This window comes from Dipodomys ordii, unplaced genomic scaffold (assembly GCF_000151885.1).
Source record: "Dipodomys ordii isolate 6190 unplaced genomic scaffold, Dord_2.0 Scaffold86, whole genome shotgun sequence".
Lineage (NCBI taxonomy): Eukaryota > Metazoa > Chordata > Mammalia > Rodentia > Heteromyidae > Dipodomys > Dipodomys ordii.
The window spans coordinates 3,317,978-3,345,030 of NW_012267302.1; the positions used below are offsets into that span (position 1 = coordinate 3,317,978).

The following is a 27,053-nucleotide window of genomic DNA, read 5'->3' on the forward strand; positions in this document are numbered from 1 at the left end:
GGAGGAGGAGAAGGAGGCGGCGGCGGTGGGTCCCGGGCGGGGGGAGCGCGGCGCTGCGGACCCGGGCGGCTGGCAAAGGACGAGGCGGAGGCTGAGGAAGGCAGCGGGGAGACCCGGGCTGCAGCAACAAAGGGCAGCGAGCGATTGGCCGGGATGCTGGAGAGGTTAGCCGGGGATCGGGGTGGCCCGAGGCAGCGGCGAACGGTGCACGTGCTTGCAGACACGGGCGAGTGTGGAGCCGGGGGGTGCACGCCCGGCGGGCAGGGGTTTGCTCCCCCTCGGCATGGGATGGCGAGGAGGCTGCAGCGACAGTCTTCTGCCTGCACCTGGCCTGGGGCTTCCAGGGTAGGGGTGTGTGTGTTCGGGGGGGGGGAAGGATGCGAGCCAGGGGGCGGGCGAGTAGTCGCCCGGGACGGGACGGGAGAGAGGGTGGAGGAGGGGGCGGGATGGAACGCTCCGGGCGGCGCGCCCGTCCGCGCGCTCCGCCGCGGGAGCTGGCGACTGAGAACCTCGAATTTTAACTTCGCGTGCCCGCCCGCGCGTGCCCGCCCGCGCCCACCCCTAAATCCTGCGGCCGCCGCCAGCGATCAGCTCTCACACAAACTTTAGCTGCGGGCTAGGGGCTTTGGGGTTGAGTGGGGGAAGGGTGAGGGAAAAAGACTCCTGATTGGCGTTGCGCGCAGCCAATGAGGCCGAGCGTCTCTTCTGCCTGTAGACCCAATCCATTTCTGAAGGTAGAAGGGGCGGGTAGGTGGAAGTAGAGGTGGCGCGGTGTCTGGGAAGGAGAAAAAGGCCTGGACCAATAGGTGCCCGGAAGGGGCGGGCTCAGCGGTCTGTTGATTGGTACTGGCAGTGGAACCTCCCCCGGGGTGGTGCCGGAGGGGGGGGGAAATGATGGGTCGAGAGGTGTTCCTATGTGGAGGCGAGATGACCGGCAGGAACTTACCCCAATGGGCTGCAGAGTGGTTAGTGAGCGGGTGACGGACAGCCCTGTGGGCCAACGGGTGGCTTTAAGTGTCCGCAGTCTCGTCCAATGGAGCAGCGCTGGGGCGGGGCCGTGGCTCGGGTTTAATGAGACTCCATTGGGCTGTAATCAGTGTCATGTCGGATTCATGTCAACGACAACAACAGGGGGACACAAAATGGCGGCGGCTTAGCTCCTACCCCTGGCGGCGGCGGCAGCGGTGGCGGAGGCGGCGGTACCTCCTCCAGGCGGCAGCTGCGGTTTCTTTCTCAGGCAGCGGCAGCGCCCCCGGCAGGCGTGGTGGTGGTGGCGCGCGTCCAGGTCTGTCACCCACCTCGCGCGTTCCCAGGGGGAGGAGACTGAGCGAGAGGGGGAAGACGGGGGAGGGGGGCAGGCTTGGGGGCTGCGACGCCCCTCCCACAGGCCTCTGCGCAGGGGTCACCGCGGGGCCACTCGGGGTCAGGCTGCCCCCGAGCGTGACGGTAGGGGGCGGGGGAAAAGGGAGGAGGAACAGGCCCCGCCCCTCCTCTGGGCCTCCAGGGTAGGGGCGGGGTTTTGATGGTGAGAGGGCGGGGCTAAGTCGCGGTGGGGGCGGGGCCTGAGGAGGCGGGAGGCGGGTGCTGGGAGGGGATTTCTGAGTAGGAGAGACCTGGTAGGTGCTTGGAGGGGGGCAGCGAAGGTGTGGGCTAGATTCTCTAGGGGTAGATGGGAGGGGGAACTGGAGGTGTGGAAACAGGTGTCGAAGGGGTACCAGCGAAGGATGCAATTTTGGAGGGATAGGAAAGGAGACTGAAGGCAGGTGATGAAGATGTAGGAGGACGAGATTGCAGTTATATGAGGACAGACTAAGGAAGAATTTGGGTGTGGTGGACATGAGTAGAGTTGAGAGAAAGAAAGCATTGCAGAATAGGGATTGGATGAGTATACATCGGTGTGGCAGGTACAGTTGCTGTGATGGCAAAGAGGTATCAAGGCGAATTCTCATACTGGGATAGGAATGAGACTTGCCAGCCCAGGGATATATATATATATATGAGACATTAAGAAAACAAACAAACATGGAAGCATGGTATGGTTATGCTTGGAATAATTTCTGAAGGCGAGTACTCAGACAACAGAGCAGATTTAGGTGAAAGGGGCAAAGAAGAGGGCCAATCTACAGATTATATCTGTAGCAGAAAATCATATGGGGAGAGGCGATTCAGAAGGATGGGCAAAGTTGCCGGTGTGAAGTGGGCAGGACTCGGCAACAGGTCTAGGTGGATGTAATTTGATAGACTGTGCCCAGAGCGAGGAGATGGGCCAAGAAAGGTATTAATTTGGGAGACAACCCATTTGGGTAGATAAATGGGCTAGATTTCTGGGTGACAGGAGTTCAAGTCTTGAAGGTGGGGTAGGTAGTGGGGGTAGAGCTGTTGGAGGAAATCATGTAGGTTAACTTGAGTAAAGACGTTTGATAGTTTCGAATCTTCTGGTAGTACTCTGGTATGGGCAAGGCTCAGGGAATGGCGGAGAGATGACAGAATTAAGATGTAGGCCAGATTACAAATGGCCTCCCTGGCACCATGAAGGAGTTTAAAGTCTTGCAGCTTGGAGAGGGTGTTGGTGATGGTGGTGCTGCTGGGAGAATGATGGAAGGGATGATACTGATCAAGATGGCACTGTACACATAAATTGATGTGTTGAATTGGAAACTCTTTGTACATCTATTTTAAAAATAGTAAAAAAAGTTTAAAAGAGGGTGTTGAATATGATAGAGTATTAGTGATTATGAGAAGATAGTGTTAAAGAATTGCAGATTTGTGCTGGGAGCTCACAACTGTAATCCTAGCTATTCAGGAGACAGCTTGATACAGGCCCAGCCCACAGCTGGAAAGTTTTATCTATTAAGTCTTAAGTGGAGGCTTTGCTCAAGTTGTAGAGTTCTAGCCTTGAGCAGAAAGCTCAGGAAAAGTGTGCCGGGCCTGAGTTCTAGCCCCTAGACTAGCACTTAAAAAACAAACAGATTTGGGAACAATGAACCCAATTGTATTTGGGGTGGAGCTACCAGGAAATTCAAGATAAAGAGTATAAAGAGTTCACTCAGACTCTTCAAGCTTCAAGGATGGCCAGGAGATGGTAGTAACAAGTGGCTATTAGTTGTGCTGAGATATTATTTCTGTGATATTCCAGTGAAGCGTGAAGTATATTCTTGCTTTATGTTTGTTTTCTTGCTTGCTTCTGTTTTATTTATTAATTTATTTTGTCAGTCATGGGGCTTGAACTCTGGGCTTAGGCACTGCCCCTCAGCTCTTCAGCTCAAGGCTAGCTAGTGCTCTCTCACTTTGAACTGAAGTGCCACTTCAGTTATCTGGCCGTTGTTAGTTGTGGTTAATTGAAAGTGTCTCTTGGACTTCCCTGCTTGGGATCCAAGAGCCTCCGATCTCAGCCTCCTGAGTAGCTAGAATTACAGGCCTGAGCCACTAGCTCCCAGGTTCTATGTTTTTAAAAAATTCTCCCTGTCTTATTTGTGTTCTGTACATTTTCTGATAGAGCACTAAAATAAAACACTATTTGTACACTCATACTCTTTACACATATATCAAAATTAATTTGAGCTTTAATTTTTTTTTTTAGGAAGGCAAATATAATAATATTGGATGATTCTTACCCAAGAAGCTTCTTTTTTTGTTGTTGGTTGTGGTGCTTGAACTCGGCCTGGGCACTGTCCCTCAGCTCTTTATCTCAAGGCTAGTGCTCTACCACTTTGAGCCACAGTGCCACTTCCAGCGTGGACTTTCCTGCCTGGGCTGGCTTTGAACCAAGATCCTCAGATTTCAGCCTCCTGAGTAGCTAGTATGACAGGCATGAGCCACCAGGACCCAGCCCCAAGAAGCTTCTAATAGAGGTTGATTAAAGGTTGGGAAGGCTGGAGCTGGGAAGGTGGCTCAGTGAGTGGTAGAGCGCTTGCCTTTCATGCATGAGGCCCTGGGTTCGATTCCTCAATGCCACATAAGCAAAAAGAAAAAAGCCAGAAGTGGTGCTGTGACTCAAGTGGTAGAGCGCTAGCCTTGAGCTGAAGAGCTGAGGGACAGAGTTCAGGCCCCACGACCGGACACCCCCCCCAAAAAAAAAAAAGTTGGGAAGGCAAAGTAATTTTTTTTAAAGAGACATAAGAAGGTTATTTACTTGTGTGTGTGTGTGTGTGTGCGTGTGTGTGCACGTGTGTGTGCGTGTGCGTGTGCTGGTCCTAGGGATTAAATTCAGCCTGAGTGTTGTCAGCACTCTTACCATTTGAACCACACAGCTCCAATCCTGGCTTTTTGGTGGTTAATTGGAGATAAGAATCTCTAGTAAGATTTTCCTGTCTAGGCTGGCTTCTAACCAAGATCCTCAAGTTAACCTCCTGAGTAGCTAGGATTATAGATGAGCCACAGGTGCCCTGCTCTGAGGACGATTGTAACATTGAAGGGATACTTGGGGGCCAGAGGGTAACTGGCTGATGGTGATGAGATGGTGTGAACGGAAGTTTTTGTATACTGATTGGACCTGCACTTTTGAGTAGAGGAGATAGTATGTCATTGCTGTGACACTATATGTTTATTTTCTGTGAAATAAGTTGGAAACTGTCAAATGTATGGCATAATGTGAATGGAAGGTAGAGGATATTTAATGTGCTTTATTAAAATAGCTGTTCTTTGACTTTCCTATATCAATTAGAAAAAGACAACTAAGTGATCTGGTTCTCTACTTCTTTAGTTTTCTGCAATATGCCTTTGTTTTTCCATGTGCATAGACACTCCTGAATTTACATCTAGAGAAAAAATTTTATACAAGTAAGTGTATGTGTGATCATTTCCAAAGCACCTTATACAGTGGTTGCCCTCCCCCCCCCACCTCCTCCATAATAGTGGTTCTCTAGTAAACCTGAGTATGAAAATCCACCTTTAGGCCAGGCACCACTGGCTCACACCTGTCATCCTAGCTACTCAGGAGGCTGGGATCTGAGGATCGTGGCTCAAAGACAGCTTGGGCAGGACAGTCCATGAAACTCTTATCTCCAATAAACCACCAGAAAACCAAAAGTGCCACTGTGGCTTAAGTGATAGAGTGCTCGCCTTGAGCTGAAGAGCTCAGGGACTGTACCTAGGTTCAGAGTTCAAGCCCCATGACCAACAAAAGGAAAAAAAAAAAAGAAAGAAAGAATATCCACCATTATCTTTGTGTGTCATCTATTCTAGCAGTTGCTGGATATTTTAGTTATTTCTGATTGGGTTCATAGTGAAAAAAGCTACTTTGAGCAATCCCATACATGTCATCTGGTGCCCATGTGTACAACTTTCCCTAAAGTATACATCTGAGAATGGAATTGTTGGTTCATAGTCATGGTGACCATCTATCCCATCTTATTCTGTTGTCTCAATGTAATTACAGTACTTTTAAGTTGTCAAAAGTATCTGGATTTGGATGATGAATTATATGATCGCCTTAGTCATATTATGTGCTTGTCTTTACTACTAAGCTTTCAAAGTGAAATACCAGGTTATATTCCTTCTAGCAGCAAGAGATTTCCCATTGCTTCTTGTTCTAATTCTCTGGCTTATTAGCTTTTTAAAATTTAGCCGATTTAGGGGCTGGAAAATTGGCTCAGTGGTAGAGCGCTTGCCTTGCATGCCTGAGGCCCTGGGTTTGATTCCTCAGCACCACATAAAGCAAAAAGAAAAAAGCCGGAAGTGGCGCTGTGGCTCAAGTGGTAGAGCACTAGCTTTGAGCTGAAGAGCTGAGGAACAGCGCCCAGGCCCAGAGTTCAGGCCCCATGACCAGACCCCCCCCAAAAAATTTAGCCAATTTAATAAATTTTGCCTTTACCCAATTAGTAATCACGATGAACAGCTTTTCATGTACTTATTACCCATTTGGACTCACTCATTTGTAAAAGTCCTGTTCAAGAACATTCTCTCCCCACTTCCACTTATTTAATTGGGCTTTGGGGTTTTATTGCTATTTAGAAGTTTTTTTATTTACTGTGAATACAAGTCCTTTGTCCTATGTATGCATTGCAAATACCTTCTTCTGTTCTGTGGTTTGCCTTTATGGTGTCTTTAATGAACAGAAGTTCTTAATTTTAATGGAGTCAAATTTATTGGTCTTTCCTTATGGTTAGTGCTTTTTGTGTCTTATTTTAGAGACATTTTCTACCCTTAGGTCAAGAAGATACTCCTATACAGTATTCTTTCCTCAAAGCTTTATTGACCTTAAAAAGATGTATAACTGAGTAAAATACATTTTTTTGGCCCTCAACCTCACAGTTACAAATCTATTGTACCTTTTCTTCAATTTATTCTATTCTGTGTCTTGAAGTTTTACTTTTCTGCAACTACAGCTAAAAGCCAGGTGCTGACTTTCGTCTCTTAGGAGAAAATGGTCATATAGACAGAAGTTCAGTCAGATTAGATTTTACAGGTCTCCAACTGACTCCTTTTATTAGCTAGCATTTTATTGTGTTCCTAATATGTGTCTGCCACCATCCTTGTTTTTTTCATATTTGTTATTGTAATGATTCTTTTTAAGAGTTCTGTAAAAGATTGTATTCTCATTTTTATAGATGAAAAAAATTGAGAGTTAAATTGATTTAATGCGTGTCCAACATTCCAAAATTTAGTGGGATATGTCTCAGCACATTACACCTACTTATTGAGTAAGATTTCTGAATTCTAGTTTTCGATAATATCACAATCAAAGACTATAGCCTGATTTAAAATTGTTTTTACTTTTACTGTTGTAGTGCTGAGGGTTGAAGCCTCTTTCATGCTAGTTTAAGTGCTCTATCACTGAGCTATATACTGCTAGCCCCAACTTACTTTGTCCTCCCTCTCTTTGGGACATGGTCCCACTGTATAACTAGAATGTCCTGCAATTCAGGAATCCTCTTGGCTCAGCCTACTGAGTGCTGGGATTATGGATATGCAACACCATGCCATGCCTTGTACTCATCAGCCTTACTTTTAAAGTAACATGCACCAGTTAAAGCATACGAAAGTATATACTGTGAAACTGGAAAAAACATTGTTAAAATAAGTAGTGTCCAGTAGACTTTAGATGTATGGGTGATTAACCAGCTGTGCATGGTGGTGCTTGCCTATAACCTAGCACTTGGGAGGCTGATGCAAAAGGTTAGGGAGTGGAGTGCCTAAGGTTGCCTTGGCTTCATAGTAAAACTTGCTATACACACACACACACACTCTCTAAAGATTGGAGTGCCTAAGGTTGCCTTGGCTTCATAGTAAAACTTGCTACACATACACACACACACACACACACACACACACACACACTCTAAAGATTGGAGTGCCTAAGGTTGCCTTGGCTTCATAGTAAAACTTGCTACACACATACACACATTAAAGATAGACCTAAAATTTTCTTGGCTCTTAAAAGGCAATTCTAATTTTGTTTTGTGCACTGGATATAAGAAGACATCTAACATAGCATTCTGATGTGCTGTCTTTCCAAAATAATCTTAAAAAAATTCAGATATCAAGTTATTTCCTAATACATTGTTCTTAGTCTTTGTCATTAGAAACTGGCTAAGCTAATTTGTGACTAGGGAAAAACCTAGGACTGAATAGAAAATTTTAAATGCCAAAAAACCCACACTTTACAGTTATTTGATTGTTCTTTAAGTGCAAGCGTTTAGTTATCATTATTACTAATCAGTGTACCCTGGCTCCAAAGGCCTGATGACTTCAAATGACTTTTCATCTTGTCTCTAAGATCCTCTATTTTACAAGGGATCAAATTTCCTGTGAGGTTCCTAACAGTGTGATTAAATTTTAGAGACTGAAACTATTGAGCACTTAAACATGCAGGAATGACTATGCAAACCTAATTCATGGGTTTCATCCGGAGTTTTGGGACATGTCTACTAATTTATGGTGATGATGTTGAAACTAATCTTTGCTAGGGATTATGGAAGCCATAATAGTTTATTGATGGTTCAGTTATTGTTTGTTGAAGCAGATTTACACAATTATAGTTTAATGACATAACAAGAATATTGTCAACTAGGAGAGCATGACATGAAAAATTAAACTTCCAATTAATATAATATGTATTAGTTGAAATGCTAATTTTCATGGTGATTTAGCCTCTTAGAAATCCTTGGAACACATTATTAGCTTATGAATTGAAAACTATGTTAATGAGTAGTGGGAAAGAACTTAATATTACTCTAAAAAGATGGAGAATTAAATATTCAGTCCAACTAACATTTATTGAGTGCCTGAATTAGACTCATAAATACAAGTCTTCATCATAGGATGGCATTGACCTGTCATCCTCTTTAGCTACCCAGTTCTGGGATTACAGGTAAGAGTTAACACATCCAGCTTGTTACTTATTTTTTAAATTAACATCTCCTCCATTATTTCTGAAGGTAAAATTCATATAACACAAAATGAATACTTTTATTTTATTTTTTATTTTTATTTTTTAATTTAATTTTATTTTATTTGTGAACATACTGTACAGAGGGGTTACAATTGCATGGGCAGGATAATGCGTACATTTCTTACCAAGCATTGCAGCCTCCTCTGTTTACCCTTCACATCCCTTCCCAGCCTCCCCCCTCCCCCCCCAAAATGAATAATTTTAAAGTGAACAATTTGCTGGGGACATGGCTACAAGTGGCTAACAAGCACAGGGCCTCAGTTCTAACCTCTCTACTGCCAAAACCCCAAAATCAAAAGAATGTCAATAAGGCAAGCAATTCAATGGTATTCAATACATTCACAGTTATCTGACCATGGCCTCTCCTTTTCTTTCCTTCTTTCTCTCCTTCCTCCCCCCTCACCTCCCCTTTTTTTTTTGTTGGTCATGGGGCTTGAACTCTGAGCCCCAGGTGTTATCCCTCAGTTCTTCAGCTCAAGGCTAGTGTTCTAGCACTTGAGCCATATAGCCACTTTCAGTTTTCTGAGTGGTTTATTGGAGATAACAGTCTCATGGCCTTTCCTGCCCGGGCTGGCTTTGAACCACAATCCTCAAATCTTAGCCTCCTGAGTAGATAGGATTATAGGCAAGATCCACGGGCGCCTGCCTGGAACCATGATTTTATTTCTAGTTTTTCTTTTTCTTGCCCAAAGCACTTAGAGGAGGCCTTACAGGGGGCTATGTTCAGGGAACATTATTTCTCTTTGTATTTGTTGGTTCTTTGATTAGTGTTTATAACCAATTGATGTGTTTTGCGCCTTAAGCATTAATTTTAGAAGGAGTAGACACGTCCAGGACTTGAAAGTTTTACATATGGGTGATGTTTGATGTGAGACAGCAGATCTAAGTAAACCAAGGGTGCTATTTTAAGCTACTGTGCCTCTAGGTTGTGCTGGGTGGTGACAGAGGAAAACAAAGTCAAAGTTCCCTCCCTTAACAGTATATATTATATTTTAGAAGATATTGTTAAGATTTGTGCATGCTCATTCGGTTATATAATGGGCTTTGAAAAAAATCCAGGAGCTTATAAAAGAGAGCTAAAAATAATATAGTAAGTAAAACTCAGGATGACAAAAGAGTAAACTGTATTATTAATCTTTATTTTTTTTCTACCACTCTTTTTGGCACATCTATAATCTCATGACTCAAGTGTTATGACATTGATTTTGAAATAACACACGGGTTTAGTAAAAGCTTAGAGGAGGCCTACATAGTACTTATGACCCAGGATATTTCGACTCTTCTTTTGCTGACATGAATATTTCTGAATAGTGTTGATGTTTATATAATTCCACTGAAGCTAAAGGCTCAATTTTGGACTAAGCATTTCTCTAGCTCTGTTTAGAATAGTATGTAATGAATGATATAAACAGTTTTATAAGACTGTATGGTACAGCCATATAATTTGCTGATTTTTTTTTTAAAGCTGGAAGTAAAATTCTTTACAAACTTGAAAACAGTCATTTAATGTGATATAGCATGGAACTTCTTGAATTAATTTAGAATGATTTGCTTTATCCAACTTTAAAGTTTTTCTAGGAAAAAAGAATGAAACAGGAATAATGTATTTAAGCTTGTGGTTGAATGTCTGTCTACGTGTAAAACAAGTCCCAGTGCTCAGAAAGAGAGAAGTGGTATGGATAATTCTAATCAGGAAAAAAAAATCATTTCTATTTGGAATTTGAATGAATTATGCATTTTTTTCCTGTGGATTTGGCTTTCTAGTTAGATACTGCTTAGGCTAAAATGAAATTGGTTTTCAATCTATTCTCTCAGCTTATATCAATTTACAGTGGGACCAGTGGGATGTTGGAAACAAATCAGGCTAAGATTAAAAAATTTGTAGTGGATAATATACAAAGTGGATAATATACATGTGTTTAGTTGAGAATTGGCTACAGATAAGAGACTTCTGATTTTGTTCCTCTCCTAGTGTGGATTTTTTTTTTTAAAACACTGATTCTGCTTGTAGAAAAGAGCTGCTGAGTTACATCTGCTTCTGCCTCATTAACTCTGTTGGTTGGTGTCAGATGAGAGCTAATTTTGAGATTAAATTGAGGAGGGGGGTGTGTATACTGGTAGCTGGGGGAAGGGAGAAGGACATAAGGTTGGTTGTTTTGTGTTGGATCAAAATAGTTATTCACAGCTGGTTTAAAATTTTTTTTTTGCTTTTGAAATTAATATCACTGTGTCCTAAGATGTCATCTTTGTGAGTACGTGTTTACTATTGTGAATATTGATAGGTCCTCTCTTAGGTGAAGTTCTTGGTCATATCTTGGTAGTGTAGTCAGTACCTAGGTGCCAGGTAGTCTTTGGGACAAATAGTGAATGCTGTCCAGGAAAGCGAAACTGATCTTAAAACAAATTTTGACTTTCCCACATTCCCCCCCAAATGTTACATTTGTATAGCTATGTGAGTAATGGTGTTTGTTTGTTTTTTTCTCATAATGGGAAACTGTGTGCGTGCGTGCGTGCGTGCGCGCGCGTGTGTGTGTGTGTGCGCGTGTGTGTGTGTGTGCGTGCCCACACGTGCTTGAACTCGCCTGGGCACTGTCCTTGAGTTTTTTTGGTCTACCACTTGAGCCACAGCTCCACTTTCAGCTTTTTTGGTGCTTAATTGGAGATAAGAGTCTTATATAGACTGTCTTGCCTGGGCTGGCTTCCTCACATGTCAGCCTTCTGAGTAGTTAGCATTATAGGACTGAGCCACCAGCACTTGATCAGAAAATCTAATTTTCAGTGTTTTGAGAACATGTGCTCACTTGGGAAGTGCATGTACAGAAATTAAGATGATGTAGAGATTACCATGGCCTCTGAGCAAGGATGGTTGGCCTGAACATTTGTGATGTGTTCATATTTTAATGCCAATGATTTTGTGGGGGAAACAATTGGGAGAAGCAGTGTGCCCACCCTCCCCACCCCCAAATGAAATTACTTTTTTAGACACTTTCCTTGGTGCTGTATTTCCTGGTCACATATCCTTGAAATATATTGCCAGTTGGAGTATATGTATGGTTGTGGAGTTGTGTTTGTTATTAGTTTGTAATAGTTTTGTTGCTGAATTTAAGAGATGCCCTTATGCTCAAGTGATCATTTGATTTTTTTTCTTTTGACAGATTGGCCTGAAGACCTGGACAATCTTCATTTTTGTTATGGACTGTTTTTAAAGTGTGTGGAGTTCGAGTTCCGGTATTTTCCTTTATTTTATTACATTTTTAAATTATGTTAGTATTACTGAAATGTAATGGTAATGGATATGAACGATTATTTCAGTTATGGATACAGATTGTGGTAAAAGTTTGTCATGAGGACATATTTTGTATACTTATTAGTTATGAAGTGTGTTTTGTTTTAATATATGCTCCTATGTAACCAAAATGCCTAAAAGCAACTTTGCAATATTGGACACTTTCCTGTGATCTCTTCTGCTTTCTGCAGTTGTGTTTTATACAGTCGAGTTAAGTTAATTGTGATTCATCTTGGATAAATGGTGAAAGATGGAATAATTACTTGGATCTAGTGAAATGTCTTCTAATGAAATTTTGCCCCAAACCATTTTACTTTGGAAAGATCAGTTTCCTGTTCTAAACTTACTGACACAGAATGATTCCTGTGTTCTGTGATGAAATTGGTTACACTAAAAAGCCAGTGATTTCATTCCTAAGCATGCCATATTCCAAGTTTTATTCACATTTTTGTCAGTGATTTCTATAATGGCACAAAAGGCAATGCTTATTAGATTTGCAGATGATAGATATTACAGAGTCAAGATTCAAAACAAATCTTTAGAAAGTTGGAAGATAGACTCAAACCAACAGGATGAATCTGTAGTAAACTTTTTTTTTTTTTGGGTTGGTTGTAGGGCTTGAACTCTGGGCTTGAGAGCTATCCCTCAGCTCTTCAGCTCAAAGCAAGCACTCTACTGCTTGAGCTACAGCATCACTTCCGGTTTTCTAGTGGTTTAGTAGAGATAAGAGTCTCACGGACTTTCCTGCTAGAGCTGTCTTTGAAACGTGATCCTCAGATCTCAGCCTCCTAAGTAGCTAGGATTACAGGCGTGAGCCACTGGCACCAGGCTGTAGTAAACTTTAAATCTCATCATTTAAATTTGTGTAAGGAAATGAAAAGAAAGTTTCTGTTTGACAGCATTTTTCAAGATTTGGCATTTTAGTTGGACTTTATGCTCAGTATGGCTAGTATGGCAGGGCTGTTGAGGGAATTTCTATATTTCTAATTGAATAAGGTATGGAATGTCAGATTTTAAGATAGACATTAGTTAAAAATAGTGAGCAACATATTACAATTGGTGGGGGTCAAGGAATGAGATGTGAGTGGTTTATTAAGGTGAGGCTGAAGGAAAGTGACTTTTAATTGTTAGTCTTTTAGTTTCATTTCTGTGGAGGGGGTGGAGGTGGGTGGTGTTATTGGGGTTTGAATTTAGGGTCTCACACGCTGTCATGTGGCCTTTTCACTTAAAGCTGGGACTCTACCACTTGAGCCACAGCTCTACTTCTGGCTATTTGCTGGATTAATTGGAGATAAGAGTCTCATGGACTTTTCTATCCCAGCTGTTTTCAATTCATGATCTTCAGATCTCAGCCTCCTGAAGTAGCTAGGAGTACCGAAGTGAGCTACCAGCACCTGGCTTGTGATTTAAAAAAAAAAAAGTTATTAAATAGTTGTATAAAGAGGTTACAATTCCCTAAGTTATAAGTACAGTGCTTCTTGATCAATGTCACCTCTTACATTAGTCTCTTCCATTTTTGTTTTCAAGAGTTTGAAGGCCTGTCATATTGAAGGAATAGTAAATAAAAACAAATGTGATGGTTAGGACTAGAAGTCACAGGGAGGCAGCTGTGTATGTGTGCGCGTGTGTGCACGTGCATGCGTGCTCACGTGCCAGTCTGAGGTTTGAACTCAGGGGCTTGGTGCTGTTTCTTAGATTTTTTGCTCAAGGCTAGCTCTATACTGCTTTAGCCACAACTCTACTTCTGGCTTTTTGGTGGTTAGTTTCTTCCCTGGGCTGGCTTCAAACCATGATCTTTAGATCTCAGCTTCTTGAGTAGCTATGATTAAAGGCATAAGCCACTGGTACCTGGTGGGAGGCAGCTTACCGGCCCCCCTTCCCCCATGAGCAAGAAACATATTACAAGTAGAGGTGTGCAACAGTGACATGAGCTGCCTTTAAAAGTGACTAATTTTCATTAACTGCAAATGTTTTAGGTAAAGATGTGATGGCTCCTTTTTGAGGATGTTGGACAAAGTTTTTTTTGTTGGACAACTAAGTGTTGGACTGGATGATTTTGAAGATCTCTTTGGCCCTGGGTTTTTGAATATAAGAAGACAAAAATGAAGGGAACATATACTTCCTTGATCTGAAAAGAGGACAACCACCTCCTTAAATTGTCTCTTTCAAGCTGTTGGAACAATTGTTTTGGCCCAGTTGTTTTTCAGCAATACTGCAGAATCTTTGTGTTCTATTCTTCAGTATATATCTTGTTAAAGTTTCTAGAAATCCTAAAGGTATATTATATCCTATTAGATATACTTTATCTAAATAACCTACGTGGCAACATGATTGAAGCTTAAGTCAGTTCTCGAGGTTTCCCCGCTAGACTTTGGTAGAACTAGGATGTAGAGTGATGAAAGTGTCTCTGCAGAGGCAAAGCTGCTAGAGAAGACAGTTATGGCCCAGGCAAGAACAGTATTGGACTTGGATGCTAAAATAATGGCATTTGAGTCTTAAGCCTGAAGTTGTTACATTGAGCAAGTTTCATCTTCCTGTGAGCCTGCTTACTTTTAGAATTGTATAGAAAGATTAAATGGCAAATTTACATGTGAGCACACTGTAAACTTTAAACTATAAAAAGAGGTAAGATGTAGGTGTTATTGGAGAACAAGATTCAACCCAAGTCTGGCCCAGTTCCTAGACCCAGATTCTTTCTCCTGATGCTCTTGGCAGATTTCTTTAGTACCAGATTGGAGATGAAGAATGGACCATCTATGCTAGGACTCTCTCAGAAAGCTTTACTACTGTCCAGCTGGAATCAGATCTGTAGGAACTTCTCTTGTATTGATATGTTTAATAGTTCCAACGTTTTGTGTGTGTGATATTTGGAATGGAATCCAGTGCCTCACTTATGCTAAGAGCAAGCACTCTTACCACTTGAGCTACACCCAACCCTGTTTCTGTGTATTAAGGTCAACTAGAATAGTATTTATTTTAAAAGCAAAGAGTTATTATATTAGTTTCAGTCTTCCAACTAGTGGGATAGAGTATTATGGATCCTATACAGAGTAATGAGAGGATTTAGTTCTTAGAAGTAGTTAAGTGGGAAATTTTCTTATGTGTGAGACTTTGAAATATATGTAGTACCTAGCTGGAATCAGTCCTTTTTTTTTTTTTTTGTCAGTCATAGGGCTTGAACTCTGGGCTTGGGCACTGTCCCTCAGCTCTTCAGCTCAAGGTAGGTGCTCTACCACTTGAGCCACAGCACCTCTTCCAGTTTTCTAGTGGTTATTGGAGATAAGAGTCTCACTGACTTTCCTGCCCAGGATGCTTTTGAACCATGATCCTCAGACCTCAGCCTCCTGAGTAGCTAGGATTACAGGTGTGAGCCATCGGCACCTGGCTAAGATATTCCAACTATTGACTGTTGTGATTGTGTGCAGTTATAATGCCATCATGCTTGGCTGTGAGTGTGTGTGTTTTCTTTTTCTGAGTGCTTTTTTCCCCCTCTAGGCTAGTATTCTATTACTTGAGTCACAGTTCTACTTTTGGCTTTTTGCTTGTTAATTGGAGATCATGGACTTTAAAACCCTGGGCTGGCTTTGAACTACTGCCCTCAGATCTCAGCCTCTGAGTAGCTAGGATTACAGGCATGAACCACCAGCATCCAGCAGATTTTTTTTTTATATTGATTTTATGTTTGCAATAAATGTAATTCAGATTTTTTTCATGTAATTTTATTTTAGTAAAGGTAATCCATTAATTTTTATCAGTCATGGGGCTTGAATTCTGGGCCTGGGTGCTGTCCCTCAGCTCTTCAGCTCAAGGCGAGTGCTCTACCATTTGAGCTACAGCGCCACTTCCGGTTTTCTAGTGGTTTATTGGAGATAGGAGTCTCATGGTCTTTCCTGCCCGGGCTGGCTTTGAACCTAGGTCCTCAGATCTCAGCCTGCTGAGTAGCTAGGATTACAAGCGTGAGCCACTGGCGTCTGGCTGGTAATCCATTAATATTAATGACTTAGATGTTCTCTCTCTTTCTTTTGTAATACTGGGGATTGAACCTTGTGCTTCCTAGCCAAGTGTCTATCACTTAAGTCACACTGCCATCCAAGCTGTGATGGCTATACTATGTGACTTCATATAAATAAGTGGAAAAAATTCTGAGAAAACAAAATCTTTGTCAGACTGTGACTTAATTTGTGATTGGAAAATGTAGTCACTGTCTCTTTTTCTTTTTTTTTGGGTCCAGTCATGGGGCCTGAACTCTGGGCCTGGGCGCTGTCCCTCAGCTCTTCAGCTCAAGGCTAGCGCTCTACCACTTGAGCTACAGCACCACTTCTGGCTTTTTTCTTTTTGCTTATGTGGTGCTGAGGAATCGAACCCAGGGCCTCATGCATGCAAGGCAAGCGCTCTACCACTGAGCCACCTTCCCAGCCCCAGTCACTGTCTCTTGTTCAGCATTTCCTTATCATTAACTCCTGTGTTCAGTTTGTATCTAAAAATGTAATATTATAGAATATTTTAATTTATTTTTAAATATTATAGTGTTAAGACCATTTTTTTCTCCTTTTTGTCTTTGAAGGTCTCCCAGTTAAAGATGTTCTTCACTTGAATGCAATCTGTCCTGTTGGTAAAATAAGAGAGCTATCAACATTGCCTTTTTGTCCTCTTTTAAATATCTTAAAGATGGATGTTTGTAAGATGTTCCTTAATGTGGTCTGCCTATTTGTTGAATTGTAACTGACTTTCAAGTTCTGTTAAATACAAAGAAAACCTCTATGGGTAACTTTTGTGTTGAAGTCACTTGTCAACCATGGTAAAACTTGCAAACCCACTTTATACAGAGTGGATTCTTGAAGCTATACAGAAAATAAAAAAGCAAAAGCAAAGGCCTTCTGAAGAGAGAATCTGCCATGCAGTCAGCACATCCCATGGGTTGGATAAGAAGACAGTCTCTGAACAGCTGGAACTCAGTGTTCAGGATGGCTCAGTTCTCAAAGTCACCAATAAAGGCCTTGCTTCATACAAGGACCCAGACAACCCTGGGCGGTTTTCATCAGTTAAACCAGGCACTTTTCCTAAGTCAACCAAGGGGTCTAGAGGATCATGTAATGATCTCCGCAATGTAGATTGGAATAAACTTTTAAGGAGAGCAATTGAAGGACTGGAGGAGCCAAATGGCTCCTCCTTGAAGAACATAGAGAAGTATCTGAGGAGCCAAAATGATCTCACAAGTACCACCAACAACCCAGCCTTTCAGCAGCGGCTGCGACTGGGGGCCAAACGTGCCGTGAACAATGGGAGATTGCTGAAAGATGGACCACAGTACAGGGTCAATTATGGGAGCCTAGATGGCAAAGGAGCACTCCAGTATCCCAGTGCTTTCCCGTCCTCACTCCCACCTGTCAGCCTTTTACCCCATGAGAAAGACCAGGTAAGTGAACGAGGAGAGTTCCTCAGATTTTTCTAATCTCAATGTTAATTTTTTTTACTCTTACAGTTTCATTAAGTTTTACATGGACAAAGATTCTTCTAGTGAGGTATTATAAAATCAAATGTTTTACTTTAGAACAGGCTTTTATATTTTAAGATTTATAATTGTTCCACAACATATATTGGGTTAAAAATTGTTTTAGAAAATATTAAGCTTTTCTTATTCACTGGCCAAGAATTTAACATGATGACCTTTTTTTTCCTCCTGGTACTGGGGCGTAACTTATACTCACCTTTGTGATAGCTACGCAGGTGTTCTTCTACCACTTGAGCCCACACTCCCTAGTCCTTGTGACTTACTTTTATTCACGAATTGCTAATCAATGAATATTACAAGGTACTTTAATCTTCCTCATGACAGCATCTTAACTGGGTGTGGTGGTACATAACTGTAATCCTTGTACTTGGGAGACTAAGACAAGAACAATGTAAGTTTGAAGCCAGATCTTGTCTCAAAAAACCAGGAAAGAAAAGAAAAAGGGTCATATATAGTTTTAGACACCTAAGCAACATTATTTGTTTATCTTGCAGCATGATTTTTAGAGAATTACAAACTTGTGTAGAAAAATAATTTTGTGTGCGTGTGCCAGCCGTTGGGCTTGAACTCAGGGCCTGGTTTCTATTCTGAGGTTTGTTGCTCTTGAGCATTCTACCACTTGAGTGAACCACAGCTCTACTTCTGGCTTTTTGGTGCTTAATTGGAGAAAAGAGTCTTACAGATTTTCTTGCCTGGCCTGTCTTCGAACCATAATCTTAGCTTTTAAAGTAGCCCAGTCTGGTGCCCAGCCAGACTTCTTATTTTAATACTGGTAACCTTTGCACTCCTGAATTGTTTTAATATGTGACCTAATACCTAATATTCCTGCTTTTACTTTTTTATTATCTAATTCTCAGTGTGTCTTTTTTTTTTTTTTTTTTTGACATGGTTTCTATTAGCACGGGCTTGCCTTGAACTCACCATCCTTCTTTCATCCCCTCCTGAATGCTGGAATTACAGTCATGCACTCCATTGCCTCCCCCACTTTTATTTCTCTAGGCCTTCTGTTATTTTTGTAGCATTATGAATGTTTGGTTTCTCCTTCCAGTACTGCTATGACTAAGTCTTCAGTTTAATATGATTTTCCTTTGTTGTTCAAAACTTCTCAAGTAATCAACCAAACTAGAACCAAAATCTTAACACCAGTGAGATGTTTGTAAGTCTAGTCCCCCAGTTTTGGGGCTTGTTGCTTGCTCTCAGTTAATTTTACCTTCTCTAAACCTTTAACCATTGTTAACAGAGATAGTGGTTATATATTTAAGCTATGTATTTTGAAAGGGTTGAAACCTAACTGTTGGAAAAGCTGGTTAATTTCTTGAATGCCATGTACCTTTTTTTCCCTCTGGATTTTAGCTGGTAGAACTTGACTAGGTTTAGATCATTTGAAGCCTAGAATTTATTTCCCTTCTATATTTGTACCTTAGCCTTCTACAATATTTATTTTATCTGTTGATGGTATTTTTTTAAACCAACCACTAATAAAGATGAGTGAACTCTGACACTTTCTTCTTAATAATATTTGTTGAAAAAATATGAAAGTGACTCATCCTAATTTTTGTGTCTAACACAGCTCCTTTAGGCACATCTATTTCTCCTTAAGATATTTTTATTAGTGTTTATATATAAATATTTATGATAAAATTTCTTAAGGGAATATAGAACCATTTGTTAATAGATTTGGGTATCGTTGTATGTATTCTCCTAAAATATGCAAGGTTTTATAGTTAGCAGGTATGTAGAATAATGCAGGCATCTTTAGTTAATTTAGCAGTATGGTTTTCTAATTTTATGATCTAGGGGATATTTTTACTTGTGGTAGTAGAGTCTCCATAAATTTTCCGTAGTCCTTATTCTATCCTTCACTTTAACCTTGCTTGTCGTTTCTTGCTAACTTTACTATATTTTTTTTCAGGCAGCATCTGTGTGGAAGTATTTTTAGTCTAAAGGAAAATTCGTGTCTGAAAGTGTCTAGGATTGAGAAAAGAGTAATTTATTGCTTAGCATGCAATTGCTACTGTTCTTTTTATGACACAGATCTCTGAATTGTCCAGTTAGCATCATCATTAACAAGAGAAGCTAAGAAAATGTGTCCTACAGTTTTTACTTAATGACATTTGGGGATTAGTTCTTTCAAGTAACCATAATCTAATTCTTGAGCAAATAAAAAATAAAAACTACTTCCAGACAATTTGGCAACATGTTTCTGTTGCATATAATGATAGCATTTTTTTTTCTTGAAAATTTTAGTTCAATTGCATATAATGTATTGCCTTTTGAACTTAGAAGTGGTAAAGAGTTTAAAACCATGTAACCTTGCTAAATGCACACACAAATACACACACACATACACACAGATACACACATACTTACGCACACTCTAGAGATATATTAGAAACTCTTAACCTGAGATCCACAAATGAATAAATGTGCTTAGGTAAGTAGATTAGTCCATAAACACCCCCAAATGATACCCCATTTTTTTTCCTTTTTGGCAAGACTGGGTCTTATGATTGCTAGTAAGGAGCTCTACTACTAGAGCCATGCCTCTAGCCTTCCCAGCATTTTTTAGGCACATGGTCTGTAGCTTTATCAGATTTTTTTAAGGGCTCCAAAATGACATATAGCCAATGTGAACATTTTTTTGTACTGCTAGAAATAGTTTATTTTTTATCCTAAAATCATAATCTGATTAGCCTATATGAATAGCTTAGATTGGCCTTAGCCTCTCAAATGCTGGGATTGAGCAAAGCACCATCACATGTGGCTATGACTCTTGATTATACAGACTGTTTAATCTCTGTGCATATTGGCTTTACTATAGTTTTGTTCACATAGAATTTTTCCTGTCTGGGTATGCACCTGAGCCATTACAGGTCAAGTCACCACATCTACCCTCCCTCCCTGGAGATGGATTCTTGTGAACTTTTCTGCCTGGCCCTGCCATCTTCCCAATCTCAGCCTCCAATGTTGCTGGGGATGACAAGCATTCACTACTGTACCTAACTGTGATTTGAGAAAGGGGGTTTTGAGCACTTCTGCATGGACTGGCCTAGAAAACCATGATCCTCCCATTCAAGTAGCTAGGGTTACAGTTGTGAGCCACTAGTGCCCAGTTTAGATTATCATTCTTGATATTCTCAGAGTTTGTAGAAATTGCTCTGTGGGAGGAAACTTAAGCTATACATAGAAAAAACTTTTCAGAGATGGTGTGATCTCATGTACAATTTAGTCAAATAATATCTTTTAAAGAAGCTGTCATCCTTTTTGTTGTTTTTGAACAGTTGAATTTAATTATAAAACAGAAAATAAAAATAGTAAGATAATAGCTGGTGTTTTATAAGTGTTAAGTACTGGCACTATTCCAAGTGCTTCATTTTTTTTTTTTTTATCTCCTTGACTCATCACAGTAACGGAGGGAAGTAGATTATTATCCTGACTTTATAGATTAAAATCTGAGGATCCAATCTTAAGCAGTTTGCCCAAGGTCACTTACAGAGCTAGTAAATGATTCAAGTCAAGATTCCAAAGAGATAGTCTTACTTCACAGAGTCAGGCTGCTAGGCTTTTGCCCTTTCTAAATTTCTTCCTTTCTTTTTCTTTTTGAGACAGGATCTCACTAAATAGCCCTAGCTGGCTTCAAACTCATGATCTTCCTGCATCCAAGGATTACAGTAGTAAACCACCTTTTTTTTTTTTTATTAATAGTAAAAGTCTCTTTCAGCTCTTGATTAGGAGCAATTTTCCCATAGATTTCTCTTTGTAAATATCATAGTTGGAATGAGCTTATTATAGTTTTTTATTTTTTTAAGCAGATGCTATTTATAATATTAGCAGTAGGGGAATACAGTAGGGAAAGCAGTAAATCTTTGTCTAATTAGATTTAACATCATCATTATTCCTATGCATGACTGCTAGAAGGAATACAATGTAAGTTAAAATAGAAGGGCTTCTTTCTAAAATGTAATTGCACATCTTCTGATAGTCTAGAATTCAAATTGGGTATTACAACACTGGCTTCTTAGCACAAATTCTTTGTATTTATTTAAGAAAGCTCTCTCTGGTGAGGTGATATGGAAATGAATTAAACTACTGAAGATAAAACTTTATCTTTGACTTCGTGAGGAAACTCCTAAAGGATAGTATTAGTGTTTCTCATTAAAAGTGGTAAAGCTCAATTAGGTTGGATTATGAGGACTTTAGAAAGTCAAATATTCTAAGAAAGACTTCAGTTATCACCAGACACTTTGTAGCAGTAAGATTCCATTTGAACATTTAGCCTTTACTATTTTTATAAAGTCAGTTTAGTTCAATTTTAAATGGATTCCTGGGTATTTAACTTTATTGAGACTATCCCCCAAATTTAGTGAGTGTCAAATCTTATAATGTTTCTGCAAATTCTCATTCTGAGCTGGTATCATTACCAAGTAGGGTTTTTTTTTATGTTTTTTTCTTGAAGAAATGTACTATGAGAATCTTACAAAAACCTTCATAATTAGAAGAGTAATGAGATTTTCAGAAAATATTGTTTTTTAAAGGAACACAGATGATTAGAAATGAAGCTGAGAGACAGAATCTAGTTACTTGTCCATACACTTTTTGTCCTGTTTGTTTGTTTACTTATTTATTTATTTTGAGACAGTGCTTACTGTAGAGCCCAGGTTTTTCTTGAACTTGCAGTCTCCTATCTCTTGAGTGCTGAGTGCTGAAAGCTGAAATTACAACTTTGTACCGCCATGCCCAGCTCCCTAGCCTAAAAAGAGAGCATTTTATTAGAAATCTTGTCAATATAGCCAATATAAAGTATTAACTGAATATACATGCACATTAACTGAATATACATGCACACCCTACATGAATTTCTTGAGTAAATGACATAAATTAAATAACATAATTTTTTTTTTTTTTGGGTCCAGTCGTGGGGCCTGAACTCTGGGCCTGGGCGCTGTCCCTCAGCTCTTCAGCTCATCTACCACTTGAGCCACAACACCACTTCTGGCTTTTTTTTCTTCTTGCTTATGTGGTGCTGAGCAATCGAACCCAGGGCCTCATGCATGCAAAGCAAGCACTCTACCACTGAGCCACCTTCCCAGCCCTTTAATGTGTCTTTTTTTTTTGGGTCCGATCATGGGGCCTGAACTCTGGGCCTGGGCGCTGTCCATCAGCTCTTCAGCTCAAGGCTAGCACTCTACCACTTGAGCCACAGCGCCACTTCCGGCTTTTTTTCTTTTTGCTTATGTGGTGCTGAGGAATCGAACCGAGGGCCTCAGGCATGCAAGGCAAGCACTCTACCACTGAGCCAACTTCCCAGCCCAAATAACATAATATTTAGATGTTCCTTTCTCTGATTGTTCTCTGCTCTTTTTCTCCCCTTATGCAATCCCATTATCCCTGCCCTACTGCATATTCCCTCATGTCACTTGGATTTCCCCAGTACTAGTTAATTTTTTGGGGGGTCTGGTTGTGGGGCCTGAACTCTGGTCCTGGGTGCTGTCCCTCAGCTCTTCAGCTCAAGGCTAGCACTCTATCACTTGAGCCACAGCATCACTTCCAGCTTTTTTCTTTTTTCTTATGTGGTGCTAAGGAATTGAACCCAGGGCCTCAAGCATGCAAGGCAAGCGCTCTACCACTGAGCCACCTTCCTAGCACCCCCAGTACTAATTTCTAATCCTAAAGGAATAATCGGCAATATGGATTTTTTTTGGCAGAAATATCCATAGTTTTTTATGCTATTAGAGCACCCCAATGTCCTTTCCTCTGTTGACCTTAGTTTTCCTTTGAAGGTGTTAGATTTCCCAAAGAGTTAGTTAAGTCATTAGCTGAAAGTTTTGTAACATCCTGAAATATTACAAACTTCAAGCTTAATTTTGGAATTTTAGAATCACTAAAATCTGACAAGAACCTATTATGATGTGAAAGATCAGGTGGATTAAGTACTTGCTGTTCCAGGATCAGGGAAGGAGATGATTGTATATAGTTCTTGTTGTTCTTGTAATTAATTAAGCTTCAGAAGTTCTTAAAGGGAGCGCAGAGTGAGGATTGCTTTTGGTAAGCAGGTAGTTCCAGTTGTCAAGGCATTATGGAGAGGGAGGACACTTAGATTGTCCCTAACTACTTAGTTGGGTCACCTGGAAGATAAAAATGAATATAGTCTCTTTTCATTGCTCCTGAGGCATGACTGCTTGTTCCACATTTGAGCTTTTATCAAGATAGGACTTGTCTAGCCTTTTAATAAGATAGGCTTGAGGTAAAGCACCTACTGCTAAGTGGAGGACTTTGATTGTTCAAGTGAGTGTTAAATCTTTGGATCTTAATGTACAGTATTTGATACTTTTGATACAGTTTGCACAACTCTAATCTTGTGTTGAAGTATATATTTGGTTTGTAAGAGCAACATGTGATTACCTTTGTTTTTTGTTTTTTGTACTGCTGGGAATTGAACCCAGGGCTTCATGCTCTACCACTGAGTCACATCACTAGTATTTTGTAGCTTTGAAGTTATTCACAGCTAAGTACTATTTCTCATTTATTCTGACCTTATCTTAAGTGGTAAATTTTACTTGGCGTTTCCTTCAAACTTAAAATGGTACATTTTAAATGTTTCTTAAAATAGATGTCGACACTGGGTACCAGTGGCTCATACCTGGTAATCCCAGCTACTCAGGAGGTTTAGATTTAAAGATCTCAGCTAAAAGTCAGCCTGGGCAGGAAAGTTGGTGGGACTCTTTATCTCCAATTAATCACCAAAAAGCCAGAAGTGGAATTGTGGCTCAAGTGGTAGAGTGCTAGCCTTGATGAAAAAAGTTCAGGGACAGTGCCCAGTGCCCTGACTTCAAGCCCCAGGACCAGAACAAAAAAATAAAATAAAAATATAATATATAGTATATTTAGTCATATAATATAGACTTTTTTTTAATGTGTATATGTGTGTGGCATGCGCATGCCAATATAAAGGTTTGCACTCAGGGCCAAGGTGTTGTCCCTTAGTATTTTTCTTCTCAAGACGGGCACTCTGCCACTTGAGCCACAGATCTGTTTTCCCATATTCTTTATATATCTAGATCTAGATCTAGATATATATTTTTTGTATTATTTCTCATCTATGGGAAATAGGATTGTTTTTATCATTGTAGCAGCACATTTTGATTGTAGAATTTGACTTTGTTTATACATTTATAGTTTTTTGTTTAAATAAATACCACATATTTGATAAAATTGTTCTGTAGCCACACCAATATTTAAAATGTGAATTTGATCTTAGGAACTTTCATCTCACCCATTAATGTTTCTAAGTATATAAACAACAATTAGCTTACCAAATTAAAGTTAGTGAATGAATCAGCCATGTAATTTACTGGTGACATTTTGAGTTAGTGGGACCAGAGGGAAGTATGCTTTTATTTGTGGGTATGTGGGTGCTCATATCTTGCCATCTTCAGGTGGTGCTGGGGTTTATATATTGTAAAATACTAAAGGCTCTTGTGCTTCTCTTTGGGACTGGATCATTTCCCAAAAAAGTCTTTAGGAGTGGCAGATTTTACATTAATGTTTTTCATTATACAAGTGAACCTTTCAATTAGCAGAATGTGGTGTAGAACATAAATTTTTTTGCTTCATTTTATGAAAGGTAATGCCTTGAAAAATGCGCAAAATGAGTGTCAGAGTTCTGGAGTAAATGATATTTTAAACTATGAGACTGTTCTCTATAAAGAAATAAAATAAATAGTAATCATTGGTCTAAGGAAACTCCAGGAAGGATTTGTGTTAATTTGACAAGTGGGTTTAAAGTTCTTCTAGCCACTATTTTCTGGAAACCACCTTTGTTCATACATCCTTTCTCTAATTTGCTTCACTTTTGATCTTTGATAAACCAGCTGCAATTTTGTTTCATTAGCAAACTTAACTGGTTAACAGATGTTCATTTTGGCTTGATTGTGTCCTTTCTATTAGAAACAGCATAGGCATACATAAAAACCATGCTGTGCTGTTTCCTGTCTGTAGCTAGACTGGCAGTTCAGAAGAGCAACTTAATTTCATTTACAAGTTCAGTTTTAATTCCTCAGTATTCTTCTTATAGGTATACAGACAGCTCTTGTTCCCCTCATCAGGAAGGTCTTTTGTTATTAATCCTCCTCCATCTGTTAGTCTAGTACACTTCCCTCACCCACTTTTTTTTTTTTTTTAAGCATTGCTAAATCTTAGCATGCAGGGAAAAAAGGTATTGCAGGAGAGATAATTGAGATGTCAGTGACTCTTCTACAGTTCAAGGGAAGGAGTGGGAATAGCCTGGTGAATTTAGATAATTTCTTCCATCTTCTTTGATGTGAGCTAGCTGCCATATGGAGAGCAGTGAGGCCTACAGGAAGGAGGTGAACCTGGTCTGGGCTGCCTGTGATGTTCAGAGCAGTGTGGGCTGGGTGCCAGAGGCAACACTCTGTGATTTCTCTGGTACTTTCTGATGCCACCAGTCCTGATTTTTACAGGTTTCCTGCCATGCTTGTTACCCTCCAATCATAAGGAGGAATGATGACGTTCAAGAAACAGTGTAAGGATTATAAGTAAGAGAGACAATAGTAAGAGGAGACAAAATGCACAAACTAAATCCAGTAATATGAACAGACATCAAAAGGTGATTCCCATTTGAGGTTTGACCTGTTTCTAAAATGGTATTTTGATATCATATATATGCCTCTATCCTATATAACAGAATACAACCAGCTATTGAGCCTTGAATTGTGAGTGAAGCTGCAGAAAGTAGGATGTGTTAGTGGAAGGGTGTGGACTGTTAAATAAAGTCAGGTTTTCATTGAACTACCAGTGTATGGAAGGGACTTGGGAAAGGTAAGCAGTGGAGGGAGGCAGGGTTCTCTTTCTCCCTTAACTTTGAAATTTATAATTATTTTGTTTTGGAAAAGTTGAAAGAGCGGTATAACAAATACTACATTTCTTTCAGTTGGATTCACCATTTGTTAAAATTTTACGCATTCTTTCTCTTCCTGAATGTATTTGTATATGTATGTATGTTTATGTGTGTCATGTGTATGTGTATACAAACATACACATATGTATTCACAATTTTTAGACAAACTATTAGAGAATGAGTGGCAGACATTATATATTACAACCTTAAATGCCTCCCAAATGTCATTTATGAATTTTGACTTTTGATCTAGGACCTAGTAAAGTTCATGCATTTCCGTTTGGTGTTTGCTTCCTTTGTTTTTGTTTTTGTGGTACTGCGATTGAACCCAGGGCCTTGTGCATGCTAGGAAAGGAGTCTAATGTTTGAGTTACTCCCTAGTCCAACATACAAGTTCTGGGCATTAGGAAGTATGAACACTTTTGGGGGAACAGGGTGGGGTGGGAGTGACATTATGTTGCCTGGAACACAGTGGTTTTTGTAGCCTTTAAGTCAAATTTTGTGTTTAAAGTTGAAAATCTGTGAAAGTTTTGAGTTATGGTGTACCATAGGCTGAATCAGCTTAGAAAGGAGTGGATTGTAGTTTTATGGGAGTAACACTGCCTGAGACTGGTCCAACAAGCCTGAGTTCTAGCTCTGATGATACTTTCTTTTTTTGGCCAGTCCTGGGGCTTTAACTCAGGGCCTGGGTGCTATCCCTGAGCTTCTTTTGCTCAAGGCTAGCAGTCTACCAAATGAGACACAATGTCACTTCTGGCTTTTTCTGTTTATGTGGTACTGAGGAATCAAACCCAGGGCTTCATGCATGCTAGGCAAGCACTCTACCACTGAACCACATTCCCAGCCCATGATGATACATTCTACATCCTTCCCCTTCCTTCCTTCCTTCCTTCCTTCCTTCCTTCCTTCCTTCCTTCCTTCTTTCCTTCCTTCCTTCCTTCCTTCC

The 27,053-nt window shown here is 40.3% G+C and overlaps 1 protein-coding gene across 4 annotated transcripts in view; it reads left to right on the forward strand.

Moving 5' to 3' along the window:
• The first annotated feature begins 83 nt into the window (after positions 1-83).
• The window catches only part of Kat6b (K(lysine) acetyltransferase 6B), a 173,181-nt gene continuing 146,211 nt past the window's right edge, over positions 84-27,053 (forward strand). For 3 of the 4 annotated variants that reach the window (XM_013025669.1, XM_013025666.1, XM_013025668.1), the window contains exons 1-3: positions 1,001-1,285; positions 11,548-11,620; positions 16,243-17,094. In XM_013025669.1, the coding sequence (XP_012881123.1) occupies positions 16,474-17,094 (621 nt within the window). In that variant the 5' untranslated portion in view covers positions 1,001-1,285; positions 11,548-11,620; positions 16,243-16,473. Of the gene's footprint in view, positions 165-1,000; positions 1,286-11,547; positions 11,621-16,242; positions 17,095-27,053 lie in introns of those variants that run through there. The other variant, XM_013025667.1, reaches the window with a different exon arrangement.